This window comes from Dasypus novemcinctus, chromosome 5 (assembly GCF_030445035.2).
Source record: "Dasypus novemcinctus isolate mDasNov1 chromosome 5, mDasNov1.1.hap2, whole genome shotgun sequence".
Classification (NCBI taxonomy): Eukaryota; Metazoa; Chordata; class Mammalia; order Cingulata; family Dasypodidae; genus Dasypus; species Dasypus novemcinctus.
Window position 1 is genome coordinate 25,764,958 of NC_080677.1, and position 17,795 is coordinate 25,782,752.

The window sequence follows — 17,795 nt, forward strand, 5'->3', positions numbered from 1 at the left end:
TGATATTAAATAAGGTTCAAAGATTGTTTCATATAAGTGATTGATGAATGGGGAAACCTTTTAAGCAATCGAAATATTTTATCCAAGCACCATGAAATCTCAAAAAGAATGAAAAAAAATAAGCACAACTTTAAAAACGTTCATGCAGAGAAACTTATGATTCATCTTATTGTTCAAGATTTAATTCCTCAGAGAAAGAGCAGTTATTGCGAGTAAAAGTTGAAGGGGAAAACAGGAATTATTTTTATTACTTGTTTAAAGTGAAATAGTAAAACCTTACCATTGAAGATCTTTTTTTTACTAAGATAGCAGAAATGGGGGGTAAAAGTTTAGGGGAAGAAAACTGGGAAAAAAGTTACTACATATTTGTGGTGAACCCATCAAGATCTCTTCATAAAGTATTTTTATAACCAGCAACTGCTGGAATAAATACCAATTTTTTCATCTTCATATCTGAAGACAAAACAGTTCCAAATGCCAACAGAAAATATGAAAAAAAGTTATTTTTGATATGATACAAACCTCAGAGATACATATCTTCCTGAAGGATACTCTGGAGTTCTTGAGATACTCTTTCTTTTGGCAAAAATATGCAATTTTTAAAGGAATACTGAAAATTACACAAGAGTTAGAGTTTCCTTTGTAATATTTCATATGAGAATAGTCCAAAGAAAAGATGGTTTACATTTATAGCTGGGTAAGGGTAAAAATGGACATTTTACACATTTGTCCATATGACACGAATAGAGAAATAAGAATAGTGATGTCCTTTAAAAGCTATTTAATTTATTCCCCTGCTTTCAGGCAGGGTTTTTCCAAAATTATCTTTAGACTGTTGAGTATCCACATTAGTTTAAACATCTGCAGAGAAGGAAATTCCTCAAACTCCCCTGGTATTCTATTCCTGTATTAACAACCCTATTTCCAAGAAGCTGGTCTTTGGTCATCACATCATAATTAGTTCTCAGCCAGCTTGTCTATCAACAAGTATTTGCTAAGTACACAAAAAGAGAATGTTATTCTATTAGTTCTTTGATGGTAGACATTCCCCTACATTTGCTTTTAATTGCTTCTCCTGTCAAATCCAACTCTAATCCTGGATTCAAATATTCTTCTCTATTAAGTCTACTACCAACCTTCCATTCATCCCACTATGGACTCCCTGTTATAATGGATAAGAACATGTATCCTTGTGTGGATGCTTTCTTTACTCAGGTGGTATAATTTTACTGTCAAAAGATATGTTACCAATTTTAGGGTGATGGCTCCAGAAGGATAAGTAGCTGCACAACTGCTAAATGGCTGAGCTTGTACTTTTCACAATGGCTCTTCCAAACCAATTTCAAATTTACCACTTCACCATTCACCTCTTCTTTACTTCTCTCAAGCCCATGGAGCTGGACTTCACTAAAGTTTCCTTTTCTTATCCTTCTTATTTCCATATATCCCCAATTTATATCTATGTTCTCACTTTTTTCTTCTCAAATGCTAACTACCTTCAACTCACCTATATTCTAGATCATTCCTTCTGTCTCCCCAAAGTTTCCCATTTAATGCAATGGGTTTTAGCACTTTTTAATCTTGCCTTATTTTCAAAGATGTCTAAATATCTTTTTTAAGGAGAAAAGAAAAGAAAAGAAAAAAGAGAGAAAATAAAAAACCCTGACAATAGCCTTTTTCTTCCATCTGCCTTCCTATTTTGATTCTTCCCGTTAAGGATGGACTCCTCCTTGACCTTCTGCTGTCCTCCATCTCATCTCTGAATTCCTTGAAATCCACTCCTCCCTGTAGAGTATTCTTCTTGTCCCTCTTCCATAACCCTGCCACTAAATACCAAATTCTATGCTTTGCTCCCTATGCCTTCGCTCCCTAGAGGGTTCACCCATTTGCAAAGTTTCAGTGATGATCTCTAACCTGAGGTTACTAAAATCTATATTTCCAGCTTTAGTCTTTCCTTCACATCAAAATTCCTCAGATCTTGCTATTGACACATATCTCTTTTTGGATGTATCTTCATCATCTCAAACTCAGTATGAAATGAAACACATTATCCATACCAAACAACATCCCCTTACCCAAGTAACCATTTCTATTAAATGCAACAACAAATTTGGATGGATTTAGGTGTATCTTTCCCTGTTTTTCATACCTCTCTTCATCCTGCATACCCCATCAGAATAATATTTCTATATCACTACTTTTGTAAGTCACTCTCAGCTCAAGAACCTGTAATAGCTCTCATTTCCATCTGCATCGTTCTTAGTCTCTTTTTTCCTAGCTGCTTCAGGTCCTACATTAACTGCTGCTTACTGATCTACCCAACTGAATTTCCAATCTGAACTTTAACCATTTTACTTACAGATCCATATCTCCTTGTTCAGACTACCAATTCTGTCTATACTATCTGCCTCTACTCTTTATACAAAGTCCAAATATTTTACCTACTTCAAGTCTTATCTTCTTTATAAAAAGCTCTACTAATCCATTCCAAAAATATATGGTAAACCTGAGTGAAGGGTATATGGAATTCTAGACATTATTTTTGCCTCTTCCTGTAAGTCTATCCTTATTTCAAAATAAAAAGCTTTTGAAATATATGGTGGGCACTTACATATATATCAACAGGGTACTTAAGTCACAAGTGGGATGCTGAGGTCATAAAGCATAAGACAATACAACTCTCAAGCCTCAAGGAGCTTATCTTCAGTCTGGGGGAGAGGGATGGAATAAAAGTGTTAAATGTTGGTACCCTTTGGTAAGTACTGCAATAGCCATGTGCCCGCGGACCACAGGAGTACAGAGGAGAAAGTACCAGGGAATGCTTTCAGTAAGGTCTTCAAAGGGGAGAGCAGATGTGGCCCAAGCAGCTGAGCACCTGCCTCCCACATGGGAGGTCTTGGGTTCAGTTCCAGGTGCCTCCTAAAGAAGACAAACAACAAAGCAGACATCAAGCAAAAGCAACAAGCAGACAATGAGTACAAACAATGAGCAAAAGCAATGAGCAAACAGACAAGAGAGGCATGGGGGAGGGAGAAAAGGGCAATAATACATCTTTATTTTTTTAAAAAATTAATGGTAGGGAGTAGATGTAGCTCAAGTGTTTGAGCACCTGCTTCTCTTATACTAGGCCCTGGGTTCAATCTCTGGTACCTCCTAAAAGCAAATAAACAAATGGGAAAAAAACAAGCACCCAACTCTCATTGTGGAGCAGATGTATCTCAGTGTTTGAGCTCCTGCTTCCCATGTACGAGACCCTGGGTTCAATTCCAGGTACTCCCTTAAAAAAAATTAGTGGTAATTTTACCACCAGGCCAAGACTACCTTTGCAGGCCCAGAAAATTGTTTAAAAGCATTAACTCTTGAAAAGATGGTGTTTGGAGATTATTGTGTAGTTCAGTATCAGTAAAAGGCCTTAAGGAAGAAAGGATACAAAAGAGATGGCCAGAAGGATAATCTGTTTCTCTTTAGTTAAGAACTTTGTATTTCAGGCCTAAGACTTTCCATTAAATATGGTAGATAATAGAGAGCTGTAGAATCTTTTTGAGAAGAGAAGTAATATACCTGAATCCATATATATTCAAAGAAACTCATACCCATGGAAAAGTATAAATTAGAGATGTATACAGATTTACTCACAAGAATATTTACCAAATAATTTTTCATCATATTAAAATCAAAAATAGTCTGTATATTTTACAAAAGATTAAATATGTAACTATTAAAATAATCTGTTATATTTAACAACATATTATCATGATAAAAAATTTAAAAAGCAGGTCATAAAGCAGCATGTACAGTATGATCCATTTTTTGCAAAAACAAAAGTATACATAGACAAAAAATAAAGGAGATATATACATATATAGACATATATATACACAAAACACACACACGTATACATACATACATACATTTTTATATAGTAGACTTTATATCTATTTTGGGGGGGTTAGATTACTGGTGATTTAAAATTTCTTTTTGCCCACCTGAATTTTCCAAACATCTACAAAGAATATGTTTTATCTGTGTACTAAAAAATTGAGTTTCAACAGATTTACTGAGGAATAATTCGCTTACCATATAACCACCCTTTCAAACTATACACTCAATAGTTTTAGTGCAATTAGTATAACCATCACCACAATCTAAGTTTACAACATTTCTGTCATCCCAAAAAGAAACCCCATATCCATTAATTGTCATTCCCCATCCTGCCTCCTCCTCTCCCAGCACTACAAATCTTTGTATATTTGCCTATTCTTGAGAGTTCATATAAATTGAATTATACAATATGTGGTCATTTGTGACTGCCTTCTTTCACTTAGTATGTTTTCAAAATTCATCCATATTGTAGCATGTATTTCAGTCCTTTTAATTGCTAAATAATCATTTCATTGTATGCATATACCACATTTATTTGTCATTCATCAGTGGATGGACATTTTATTTGCTTCAACATTTTGGCTATAATGCTGCTATGAACATTCATGAGTTTTTGTCTTTTAGAGATAACTGGCAGTAATAAAAATAGAGGAGAAACTTGAGACTCCTAGATTATTCTAATAGTGTGTTAAGTTAGGTGATAGTGTGGACACTGAAAAGAGATACATTTGGTGGTGGCCACCGTCAGGTCTTGGAGATTGAATGAAAATGGGGAGTGAAGGAAGCAGAGGGTCAAAGGTATTTCTGAGGGCCCTGGGCACTGCAATCCACTGGGATCAGACACAAGGGAGCAGACAAGTTCCTCTTAGGCAGTGGATCTGGAAAAGCCTGGGAGATACTGGTGGAGACATGTCCAGAAGGCTGCTATCTGAAGCCTGGAAGAGAGAGAGGGCCAACAGAGAAGTACAAACTTAGAAGCACATGGAGTTCAGGTGGTGGTTGGATGAGATTGCAGAGGAGAGCAAGAAAATGGAACACCAACAGGTCAAGAGACAGGAAAAGGAACAAAAAGCCACAAAGCAAACTGCAAAAGGCAAGCCTGTAGGGAAAAGGAACTGTTCCAATGGGAAAGAAGAGGCCAAGGAATGAGAATGTTCTAAGAAGGCAAAGGTCTCAGGATAAATGCTGCAACATGGACAGGTGGTTTGTAGGCAAAGTGTTCACCAGATTTAGCAGTTATGAAGCCATCTGTGACAAAGGTAAAAAAAATTACTCAGAGATCAATAACTTCCATGACTTGGTCTACTATCAGTGAGGAAATGCTGGGATGGGCAGGAGGCAGAAACCATAAACAAGCTGTACACATTTATGCAGAGCTCTGTGAAGGACTTGGGTTAGTTTTTCAGAATTGAAATACAAACACATCCCATAAACATGTGGTCATTGCCCTTTCATAACATTTCCTTTGGGGGGAAAAAGTCATTAATTTTCCTGATTTATGAAATTGGCCTGTGTTCTTTCCTTACCACTATTTCTGACAGAATTATAGCAGTTTTGTTGTTGATACTTTCTAGTTACAGTCCTTTTCACAAGTTATATAAGTTATTTGTAGAAAAATATGCACAATATATGGAAAAGAAAGAGTAGGATGAGACCCGAACACCATGTGTCATTCTACCACCTAGGGATAATCACCATACTCAGTTTATATCATTCTGGACCAGATTTTCATAAGTATATATCTGAAGCTCAGTCTTTTTCTATATGTATGTATCAACCTTTATTTTCTTGTGTATTTTTTTTAAGATTTAAAAAATGTTTTATTTATTTCTCTCCCCCCCACCCCATGTCTACTCTCTGTGTCCGTTCACTGTGTGTTCTTCTGTGTCCACTTGCATTCTTGTCAGTGGCACTGGGAATCTGTGTTTCTTTTTTTGTTGCGTCATCTAGCTACATCAGCTCTCCATGTGTGTAGTGCCACTCCTGGGCAGACTGCACTTTTTTTGCATGGGGCGGCACTCCTTGAGGGGCACGCTCCTTGTGCACAGGGCTCCCCTATGTAGTGGACACCCCTGCGTGGCACGGCACTCCTTGCATGCATCAGCACTATGCATGGGCCAGCTCATCACATGGGTCAGGAGGGCCCTGGGTTTGAATCCTGGACCTTCTATGTGGTAAGCAGATACTCCATCAGTTGAGCCAAATCTGCTTCCCTCTTCTGTGTTTTTGTGATTTCACTTTTTTACATTTAAATCTATCTGTCTGAAATGTACTGTGGCATATAGCTGGGAATCTATTTTCCCCCCAAATGTTTGGCCATTTCCCAACACCATTTTTTAACGAATTCATCTTGTGCTCTCCCCATTGCTTTGAAATGCTACATAAGCATATGAAGTCAGAGTTAGGTTTAGCATATTCCAAATTTTTACATATATAATGGGGGAATACCCCTACTAACAGAAGTTTTAATTATCTCAGTTGCTGAAGTCACAACATTTTATCAAAAAGCAAAAGTCCTAATACAAAGATACTAATTAATAAACTATTTACCACTTCTAAAATTAGTCTCTACCCAAATATCCTTCTTCATTTGATACAAGATCGATTCTTAACAACCATCAACTTCTTTATTGGTTTATCTCTCACTCACTACTGGAAATTGTTGTAAATACAGCTTAAACTGGCTGCAGAGGGAAACCACAACTGTTGCAAATGATGCAAGATGTATGCAATTAAGAGGTTATTGAGGGGAAAGGATGTAGCTCACTAGTTGAGCATCTGCTTCCAATGTATGAAGACCTGGGTTCAATCCCCCATACCTTCTAAAAAAAAGGTTATTAAAAAGAAAAAAGAAAAGGTTACTGATGAACTGCTCTGTCACATGCAAGGCCCAAGACAAGTGAAAATGTGGTGGTCACTCCAGTTAGCAATGAAGAGAAGAAAACTGAAAAGAATGATGACATGATAAATATTTCTGAAGAAAAGGATTTGCATGCCAAAGGATTAAGAGAAGCCCTTAGGAAAATGGTCGGTGTTGTGGAATAGTTTTTCCTAAAAAAGGATTCCTTTGGGAAGGTACGTGAAGATCAAAGTTGTGTATAGCATGCCAAAAACAAAACAAAACAAAACAAAACCAGAAAACCTAACTTGATCCTTTCTTCATTGTCTCTAAGAATTAGCATATAATTGCAGGTAGAACCTAACTTACTGTTCATTTTAATTTTATGTATTTTTCAAACAAACTTTTTTCCTACAATGCAATGTTGGTTCCAGTTTTCAGTCTTTTTCTGATACCAATTAGCCTCAAATCTTCCATATTTTAATCAACTCTGAACTTTCTATTTTGTTGCATCATTATCTCATTTATAATTGCAACATTGCCATTTACTACTTCGTTATCTTAAGTATTCTGAAAAGCCAAACATTACGCTCTTTTTTTTAAAAATTTTTCTGTCTGATCTTAAATTTTTACTCCTCTAACAGAACTCTAGAAACCTTTTGTCAAGTTCTCCCCAATTGCCTTTGGGATTTTACATTATTTATTATTATTATTAGCTCTCATTTATTGAGAATTTGCTATGTGCCAGGTGCTAGCTAAGCATATTACATGTACTACTCTATTTAATTTCTATAACAACTCTATGGCAAAGTACCATTATTATTCCTACTTTATCCTTTAGAAAACTTAGAAGTAGCTGGATTAAGAAACCTGCCCTATATAATGCAGCTGGCAAAGGCCAAACTAGCTTTGGGATCCATATACTTTTGCTATCAGCTCACTTTATAATAGTATTTTCCCATTTTGGAACTCTCTCTCTCTCTCTTTTTTTAAAATAGTACTGTATTCTCTGTATGAAAAACAAGTTCAAAAGAGTAATTTTTCCTGAGGACTTTCTTATATTAAATTAGTCCAAATTTCATTAAGTTAACGAAAGACTTCAGATAAAATTTAAATTCTGTTGAAATGGAGGATTTGGAAGTACCCTCAAAACACTATCAACCCTTAAGGCAAAAGGGTCATTAATTTAAGTTTAAAATGCTAAAAACTGGGAGTTTTAAATATACTCTCAAAAGGACAAAATAGATATTTTAGTCAGATTTATAATCTGTATTTCTTCCTATTCACTTAATATAGTAAAGATCCACAAAATAATAATCCCTAGGCAGTCCATATCACATCTCAAAATAAATTTTCTGCTTAATATCTGTAAAAAAAGACTGATTTTATTTACCAAACCTCCTTTATTTTTTATTTTTCCTCTTGGCTTCCTTTTGGCCAGGAATCTGGCACTGCCAAAGAAAATACAGCTGAAGCTATGGTCCATTATAATTTCTGACTTATTTGATCACATAAAGAGAATATTCACTTGAGTCACTTGCTCAGCCTGGACTGTCCGTAAGCCGGCAGACACAGACTCTCAGCTTGCCCAGCTTGTCCAGTTTATGCTGCCTGCCCTGCTGTGGGGCCCACACAATTTCCTCTCCAAGCATCCATCTGATGAGCAACACTAATTCATACCACTTCTTGGTGGGCAGAGCATCACCCAGATGAGATAACTTAAAAACAAAAAACACCCATAAGGAGGTGATAAACACTACAGTTTTCATGAGGTTAAAATTAATCATCTCTAAATATATGAGTTAAGCTCACCAATGCATTAAAAGTTTTGCCTGTGTATTTGAGAGATTCAGATCCTAGCTATAATATTGTGCTAGACACCAAGGTCATAAAAAGAAGCCCCTAGGTGACTAAGACAAATTTCTCAGCCCAAAATGCCTGCAGAGACAACGCAGTTAGAATTCTGGTGGCCTTCGCATTAAGATTGTTTAAAAACACTACCCTGATGGCTACCCCATGACTCTTGCTCTAAGGCAGTCTAAATTAAAAAAAAAAAAAAAAAAGGCATTTAGTGAAAGTGGACTCTACAAGCAATATTCCCCACCAGAAAGATGTGAAAACCAGAGCTGTAGGTAAGAGAAATGGAAGTTTGGCAGTTCTGCAATAAGAATTCACCAAGAAAAAATAATAGAGCTTCTGAAGCTTGATAAAGGCAAGCAGGATAAATGTTAGGTAAAGAAGTCTATAAGGTAATTCCCGGGGAAGGGGGACGTTCAAACTCTGGAAACTAGAGGATGTTGTCACCATGGCCTTTACTAGAGCAGAGAAAGGGCACTGTCATTCAAGGTGCTGAGCTCGTAAAGTCACAGGCTAGGAAAGATCATCTTTTTTTTTTTTTTAATTCTGAGATGTTGATCCATCTGCAATTTAATAGGGAACATGGTAAAATTACACACACTTCTGCTTTTTAATACCAACCGCTAAGTCACTTCACTTTCCCACAGCTTAGTTACCTCAGCTGCCAAATAAGGGTAGTGAACCAGATGATGTCTGAGTTCCTATTAGGCCTTAAAAAAAAAGATCCCTTCTGTGATAAACACTTGCAGGGTTATATGTTCAGTAATCCACTCCCTTCTAATATACCATTTACCTTCGCATATTCTGAGTCAATTATTAAAGGAAACTAATGTTGAAAATTGCTCAACTACTGATTTGAAGCCAAAAGAACTCAGTATTTCTAATTATTTCTGTGACGATGGTATCATGACACTTGTAGAGAAAACAAAAAATTAAGGACAAAATAAATACTAGGTAAATCTTTATGATATTCCTCATAGCAAAGAAGAGACACTGCATGAAATTGTTTCTGCCCTTTTCCTCCCACACCACTGGACCAATTTAAGTAAAAAGAAGGCCACATTAATAGCTTACACAGGAGGAGGCTCTAGCTGGACATGTGTTTGTGATGTTGTGGTCAGTGTGGTCTAAAGAGAAACACAGAGGGTTAGATTTGGATTCTACACCTAAGCCTTCCAGTAACTATGTAACCCTGGGCATGATAGTTCGCTCTTCTGGCCTTCAATTTCTATTTGTAAAACAGCAAATATTCTTCATGTCTCTTTCTACCTCAAAAATGTGGTACATTCAGAGAGAGAAAAAGCATTTGAATCATTTGTATTCTAGGGAGGAGAAGTATTATAGGCAATAATTGAACATATGAATCACAAAGAGCACTGATTTAACAACTTGAAAAAAACTATCATGATTAGATCAGGGCAAGTGGGAAATCGACAACCACAGAATGGCAAAGTGAGTCATCAGTAAATAAAAGTAAGAGATGGTGACTGTGGCATTGAAGCACAAGTGCGCCCGGTGTCGATCTCCCCAGTGCAATGATCTCAGACCTATTAGACACAAGAGACACAGACCTGGCTTATGGACCTCTTATTTGTGAATAAACACATTTTCCTTTTTTTTTTTTCCTTTCTTCCTTCTTCTCTTCCTCCTTTCCTGTAACCCTTCCTTTTCTTCATTTGAAAAATCTGCACTGAGGGCTAAAATGTTTCATATCCTAGATATGGACATAGCCCTCAAGTTTCTTCCAAACCTATTTATTTAAACAAATGACTAAAGTTACATAATCAAAATGTGACTAAAGGAGTGTCTACTCCCTCCAGGGGTCCAGGTCCATGCTCACAGCATCGTCACGGGACTCCTCAGGGCTGCTGCCAAGGAGGCTCAGACAGGGATCTGGTGGGGAGAACCCAGGGTTACTGACTCCTGAAATGACAGATGTGCCAGCCAATCAGGCTGGCCCGTCACGTCCCTTCCTAAGTTTTCTCTTTCATTTATTTGCCCTCCTCCTTCAAGCCTCCTGTTCTCCCACAGTAGGCAAAGAGGAAGATCCATGTACTGTCAATTGTACTGAATACCTCTCACTTAACTATCTCATTAACCCTGCATATTTCTTTCTTTGGAAGATAATCCTGCAGCAGTGGACAGAAGAGAGATGTGTGGAAGCCAAAGGGCGATTAGAGGGATGTTACAAGGTATGATGAAGAGTGGCTAAAATAAAGGCAAACTATGCTAGAACTGCTTCTACAAGGGCATTTCTATTTAGAAAAACCAGATTTGAAATATTCTTTTGGAATAAAAATTTGGGTTCTATCTATATGTAATTAGAATAAAGAGATACTTCAAATCATATAATAAAAAGTCTCATGAACCCAAACCAGTTATTTCCCATCCACAAACCCAGAGCTGAATTATACAGATATCCATGATAATGGTAATAGTCATAGCTTGAATTTGCTGAGAGTATCTCTGTTCCCAGCATTGTGCATGGTGCTTCACAAACATGTGAGGCCCCAGCAGCAAGGTATGTGTTGTTATGTTCATTTTCTAAAAGGAAGAAATGACATCTCTGGAAGGTTATGTAACATAGCCCAGGGTCATATTCGCAGTGAGGGATAGAGCCAGGACCCAAACATTGGTCTCTCTCACTCAAGCATATGCTTATTACAAAATGCTATGTTATCTCCTTGTTTATCCTTTCAAGATTTTGCTTGCATTCCTTTTACTTCTAGGAATGCTGAGTGAGAGGGAAAGGAAGCAACAGCATGGGGGAAGTGCAAAAGGCATGGAAAGAGGAAGAAGAGAAACACACACCCCTTCCTATACTAGGGTATTTTTTTTTTCAGGAGGAAATGGATGCTACATAACTTAATTTCCTTTATGCCAAGGCAGAGGGAGGTGGGGCTCATGAGCTTCACGTCTAAGGGGCCTGAGTGACAGCATGATTACTAAGTCCCCCTCACTGTGGGCTGGGCTGACCTAGAAGCCTGTGGCCATCCCTGACAGCTCAGGGAAAGGAAGTTAGATTTCTCCCCACCCTGACACATGAGTGCCTCGGTCCGGAAGCCCGCTTACATCTCCCAGTCCCTGGCCTTTTCCTTTGTCTCATTCCCCTCATTCTGATGACCAAAACCCAAGTAAACAGCAAAAGGGATGGGACTATTTGGATTATATCAGCTGCTTGTATTATGCTATTTAAATTTACGAAATAAAATAGTTCTATTTTCTAATCCACTTTTTTACTGTTTAGAAGAAAAACCCAATGGATCGTACATTTAAAAGCAGAGGGCAGAAAAAAGACATACCATTCTGGAAATGTCTAGCAAGCCAAGAGCCCAAGATTATTGATCTAAGTGGTTACCCTGGGATAACTGAGCGAAAACGTGAAAGCAATTTTCTTGGCTATCATCACTTTAATAAGAAATTTAAACTCCAAATACAACCACAGGCACATTCCTTTAATTTGGGAAAAGTACAACTGTGTTTGGAGAGCATGAATGAAGCACTTACCTGGCATGACCATGGATGGGGGGGCCGTGGCATCACTACTTAAGCAGAGGTGTCCACCTTTGGCTAATCTATCACAGAGCAGGGTGATATGTTTCTTGAGTCGGCTTGTGTCTTTAGGTATGTTCAGTTGGCTGCTGAGGTTCAGAGCCTGCTCCTTCGAACTCTTTGACAGGCAGGTCTTCAATAGGTGGGAAATAGCAGCATCCACCGTTTCTTCCCAACCCTGGGTGCAAAAGCCAATTTCGAATTTATGCAAAGATGACAATGAGCAAAGTGGACATTTTACTGTTAACTAGGTTATAAAGAATATAAACGTTTTATGCATAAGTGTTGGGGAGTTGAGAGACGAATCTGAAATATTCCAGACTAGTCTGGCTTTGAATTCTAGTTCTGTGAGCTGTTTGACCTTGAACAAGTTACTTAATTCCTCTAAGCTTCATCTTCTACAAATGAGGATACTGTCTGTACCTCTGAGGGTTGGGGTGACGAGATGATATATGAAAAGCGTTTAGCCTTATGCCAGGCATAGTGCAATTAATAACGGTAATAATAATCTTAGCCATAGGTTTGTCTGATCATCTGGTAGGCAGAGCTTCCAGAACTGTCGTTTGTTTTGCCTCATCTTTCTGCTGAAGGAGAACCAGCCCAGAAGGGATCTCTGGATACCGTGGGGAAAAGTGAATGGTGAGAAAATGTTGGGTGTCTTTCTCAACTACTGATTCCACAGACTGGCAGAAGCTAAAAGAACTTATTTCAAGGGTGATTTTGTGAGACACAATGGACTAGTCATTTCCATTTCACTGTCCAGATAACAAAGTGACATAAAGTTAGGAAATGAGCCATTTTCCCCCCTCTGTTGGACAGTGTGGCTGTGCTGCAATGCCACTTGGGTTCCATGAAGGCTGTAATTCTAGGACAGGGACCTCAGCATTGTCACAGAGGGTACCAGCAGGACCAGCACGGGAAGACACCGCCTTCAGGAGGGTTCAGATACCAACAGCATCACTAACTGGCAACAAGAAGAAATGGAGGGATGGAATACTGAGGGGTCTGTCTGTGAGCTCCCAGTAATCATCCCCCAGGGTCCCAGAGATGAGGGGATAAGATTTTTATGGGGGTCTAGAGGTCCTACAGTAGCACAATAGGGAATCATCTGAGAAATCTGGACTGTTATTGTCAATGTGACTCCATTTATACCTATTTATACCCATAAAGGTTGATAAGACCTAGAGAACTGTGAACTGTGAGCATGATGGTCAATGTGACAGTATACAGAAAGACAGTAAGTGAAATTAATTGCTGAGAATTTTGCAGAATTCCAGCCCCTTTTATAAGAGGCAAAAAAACCCTGAAGTTCAGAAAGAAGGAGCCTCTGCAGGGCTCACTGTTAGTACCACTCCATCCTCAGCCTTATTGTTGGAGCCACCATTCAAATAAGCAAGTCAGATTAGAAGCTCCTCCCATGCCACTCCTAAATCCTAACACTCAGTTTTGCATATAAGGCACATTCTGATTCAGCTACTGTTCCATTTTATTCTCTTCCTATCCACCTGCACCCCACACTCTCTCTCCTCCAGGCCTCTGCACATACTTGTCTCATGCTTCCATGTCCTACCTCCACTCTTTACCTGGCAAACTTCCATGTAACTGAGCTCAGGCATTGCCATCTGGGGGACTGTATTTATGGGCCCTCTTTGGGGCACTGAGACCTTGTGTACTCAGCTCCCTCACAGCACTCCTCACTCACCCTGTGTGATTTGTCACTGTTTGCATCTCTGGTTCTCCCATTAGAGTGTCTGGAGGCCACTGCTTCTCTAGCATCATGTTTGGAAAAGAGAAGATGGTCAAGAAATGGGTTGGGTAGAGAGAACCAGGATTTTAGAGTTCAAAGGACTTGAGAGCTTTAGTCCAGTCATGAGGGGTTTTCCCAGGTTCCTTTATACAATAGCAACCATTTGCCTAGGCATGACTCTCCTCAATCTGAAATTACTATGCCTTGAAATTCACCCCTTCAGGGATAGCACAGAGCTATTCCTATACTGAGCCAAAATCTGCTCAGCTGGCCCTTATTCTACCCTTTAGAGCCATGCAGAATAAATCTAGCCTCTCCTCTGCATGACAGCCCTTTATATCTGTGAAGACAGCAATTCTGTACCCTCTTCTCCAGAATAAACATCCCCAGTTCCTCCAGCTCTTCCTTATATAAACACGGTTTCAAGTTTTCTCTCCATCCTCACCATTCTTTTTTGAATGAGCTCCAGTTTTAAACACTTAAAAATTTATACAGCTAAGTAGAGAACCCTAAACTGAACCCAGCACAGTAGAGCTGACGGTGCAGTGTAGGTCACGGCCTCCCATTTTGGGGGAATTCTACCTGCCAGTCTGGCCTCCTGTTGTTTCTGCCTTCTTGGCAGCTGCTCCAAACTGTGGATTCACAATGAGTTTTCTTACAACTACACCCAGGCTTTCCACACTTGCCACTTTTCTCCTTTCTAGGCCTATGCAGTTGGTTCTTTAGGCTGAAGAGCATATGTATCAGCTAGAGAACTTCCCACTGATTGCCAAGATAGGTTAATCAGGTTTCTTCACTTTACTGACCCTTTATAGATGCTATTAGTCAAATTTAGAAACAACTGATTTTAAAATGACCTTGAATAACCTTTCAAGGGATATCAAAGACTGTAAAAACAGCTTCCCACCCTAAAACACTAAAGGATAATAAGCTACTGGTTTACAGATATCTCTATACTAATATGAAACATCTAAATGAGACAAAAATCTAAAACTGACTTTGTAATTCAACAGTATTGGAAATAATTTAAGACAAAACAGTAACCCAGATTTCACTGAATAGACTATATAAACAAATTGCTTTTGGAGTCATTGAGGAAAACCTCTGGAGTGCAAAAGGGAATGATCCTTTGTATATAATTTGGCATTTGTGGTCTGTCGCCATTTCAGCATTAAAACAATCCTTACTTTTTAGACTATTCATCTAAGCAAACCACTGTATTCTTCAAGTAGGTTACAGTAGCATATTAGATCATTTAAGTGGATATGGCATTTAGTTAATACAGAAGTACTACAGAATTTCCTTTCCTACTGCCAACTTGTAGATCAAGTAAAAATCCATGCCATGTTTAGGTATTTGGCATGGATATTTCTTTAATATAATGAGGCATGAAGCCTGTACTTCCTAAAGATTGCTACTGACACAGTTACGATTTGGAGGGCCAGAATTTCTACATAAACTCAAATATGATATAAAAAGAAAGGTTTATGAGACAAAAGAAGAGCCTTTGAAATCAGAGTTCCAATAAATAAAAATGCAAAGTGATCATTCAATGATCAAATAAGTAGCAGACTGACCTGTGAGATGTCAACGAAAACTATCAGGACATCTAGAATCTCAAGTGTGAGAAGAACCTTAAAAGTAAGCTATTTTAATCACCCTGCCAGTGTTTTAAGTCCATCACCTTTTTTTTTTTACAGCCCTTAAGCTGATAAATCCAATGTCCAGTTTTAATGTGTAAACACACATACACATACACATATATAAGCTTAATTCTATAATAGCATTTGTACTAATAATTTTACCTCCTCTTATTGTAAGATGTAAGAGTAAGAGAAAAATCTTAATTGTGAGCAAATAACACTAAAATGTATGGAAGAGAAGAATATACTAAGCATACACTTTTCAGTGAGAAATGATTTTATTTTAGTCCTCAAAACATAGCCTAATGTTTAAAGTTCCCGTTAAACCACTGTGTATGCCTTTTAGAAAATGACAGCAGGTATGAAGTGAAATGAATCAATAAACTGATATATGAAAGAATAAACAAATTTAAATATACCCATTACTCTATGTTATCTTCCTCACAGCTCTTGTCAGTATCAGAAATGATCTTATTTACTGGTTTGCGTGTGTGTGTCTGTGCTCATTTTGTCAAGTTTAGTGTTGATAAATGTTTTTTTCTTTTGTTTCCAAGATCTAGGCTCTAACCCATCCTGGTAACTTCATTTTTGTCTTAGCCCTTCTACCCAAGTGCTTACCTTGGGAAGCTGCTTAAAATATCACTCCGTGATGGACTGGGCTTCCCTCCAAAAAACCAGCCCTAGTGACTGTGGCCCTGCTGCCTGCTGCCAAGCTTCTCCAAGGCCAAGTTGCCTGTGGCCCTGGCACCCCAACTTGGCCAACTTCCCAATTCTCTGCTGCCATATTTCTCTTGCCTGTGTGGAAGAGGCGCCAGCTACTCCATGCTAATCTCAGATGCCTCTTTCTACAAGGTATGATGCCCAGTGTGCCCATTTCAGTGAGCCAGCTCTTTAAATTCAAAGCCCTGGCTTTTCCTAGTCTGCTCTTCCTTCCGAAGTAAACTGTTTGGCTTCTTCATTGTTTAAAATAATAATAAACCTTTGAAAGAGCAGCTTTAGGTTTATGGAAAAGATGCACAGAAATTACAGGGTCCCATATACCTCCCCATACACACATAGTTTCCCTATTTTAACATTTGTATTAGTGTGGTACATTTGTTACAACTGATAAACAATACATTCTTAGTAATTAAAGTCCGTGGTTTACATTAGGGTTCACTCTTTGAGTTGTACAGTCTATGGGTTTTAATAAATGCATAACGCCAAGTATCCAGCATTACACTATCATACAGAACAGCTTCCCTGCCCTAAAAATAGCCCTGTGCTCTACCTGTTTATCCCTCTGCCACTTGCCCTGAACCTGTGGCAACCACTGATCTTTTACTGTCATTATCGTTTTGCCTTTTCCAGAATGTTATATAGTTAGAATCATACATTATCTAGCCTTTTCAGATTGGCCTCTTTCACTTGGCAATATGTATTTATGATTCCTCCATGTCTTTTCATAGCTCATTTCTTTTAATTGCTGAATAATATTCCATCGTACGCATGTACCACGGTTTCCTTATCCATTCATCTAGTGAATGACATCTTAGGTCATCCAATTTTTAGCAATTATGAATAAAGCTTCTATAAACACTTGAGTGCAGGTTTCCTTATGGGCAAAAGTTTTCAACTCCTTTGGGTAAACATATAAGTGTGCCATTGCTGGATCATATGGTAAGCTTATGTTTGTAAGAAACTGCCAAACTGCTCTTTCAAAGTGGCTGCACCATTTTACATTCCTGCCAGCAACGAATGTTTTCTTACCACATCTGATCTTGTCAGTGTTTTGTATTTTAGCTAATCTAATAGATGTATATGATATCTCATTGTTGTTTTAATTTGCAATTCCTTAATGATATGTGACATTGAGCATTTTTATGTGCTTCTTTGCCATCTGTATATCTTCTCTGATGAGGTATCTGTTGAGATTCTTTATCATTTTTTAAAAACATTTTTTATTTTTTTAAAATGATCTTAGGTTACACAAAATGTTACACAAAAAAATATAAGGGATTCACATATGCTCTATTCCCCACACTTCCCACCCTTCCCCACATTAACAACTTCTTTCATTAGTGTGGTATATATTCATTGAAATTGATGAACACATTTGGAGCATTGCCACACAGCATGGATTATAGTTTACATTGCAGTTTACACTCTCTCCCACTCAATTCTGTAGGTTATGGCAGGATATATAATGGTCTAATCCTTTATCAGATACGTTTTGCAAATATTTTCTCCCAATCTGCAGCTTGTCCTTTCATTCTCTTAACAGCGTCCTTCATAG

General features: G+C 38.1%; 1 protein-coding gene across 3 annotated transcripts in view; it reads right to left on the bottom strand.

Annotated features, from left to right (window-relative positions):
- BBS9 (Bardet-Biedl syndrome 9) overlaps positions 1-17,795 on the bottom strand; it is a 591,858-nt gene that overhangs the window by 107,114 nt on the left and 466,949 nt on the right. For all 3 annotated transcript variants that reach the window (XM_058296789.2, XM_071215094.1, XM_071215092.1), the window contains one exon: positions 12,086-12,308. In XM_058296789.2, coding sequence (XP_058152772.1) covers positions 12,086-12,308 — 223 coding nt within the window. The remainder of the gene's footprint in view (positions 1-12,085; positions 12,309-17,795) is intronic.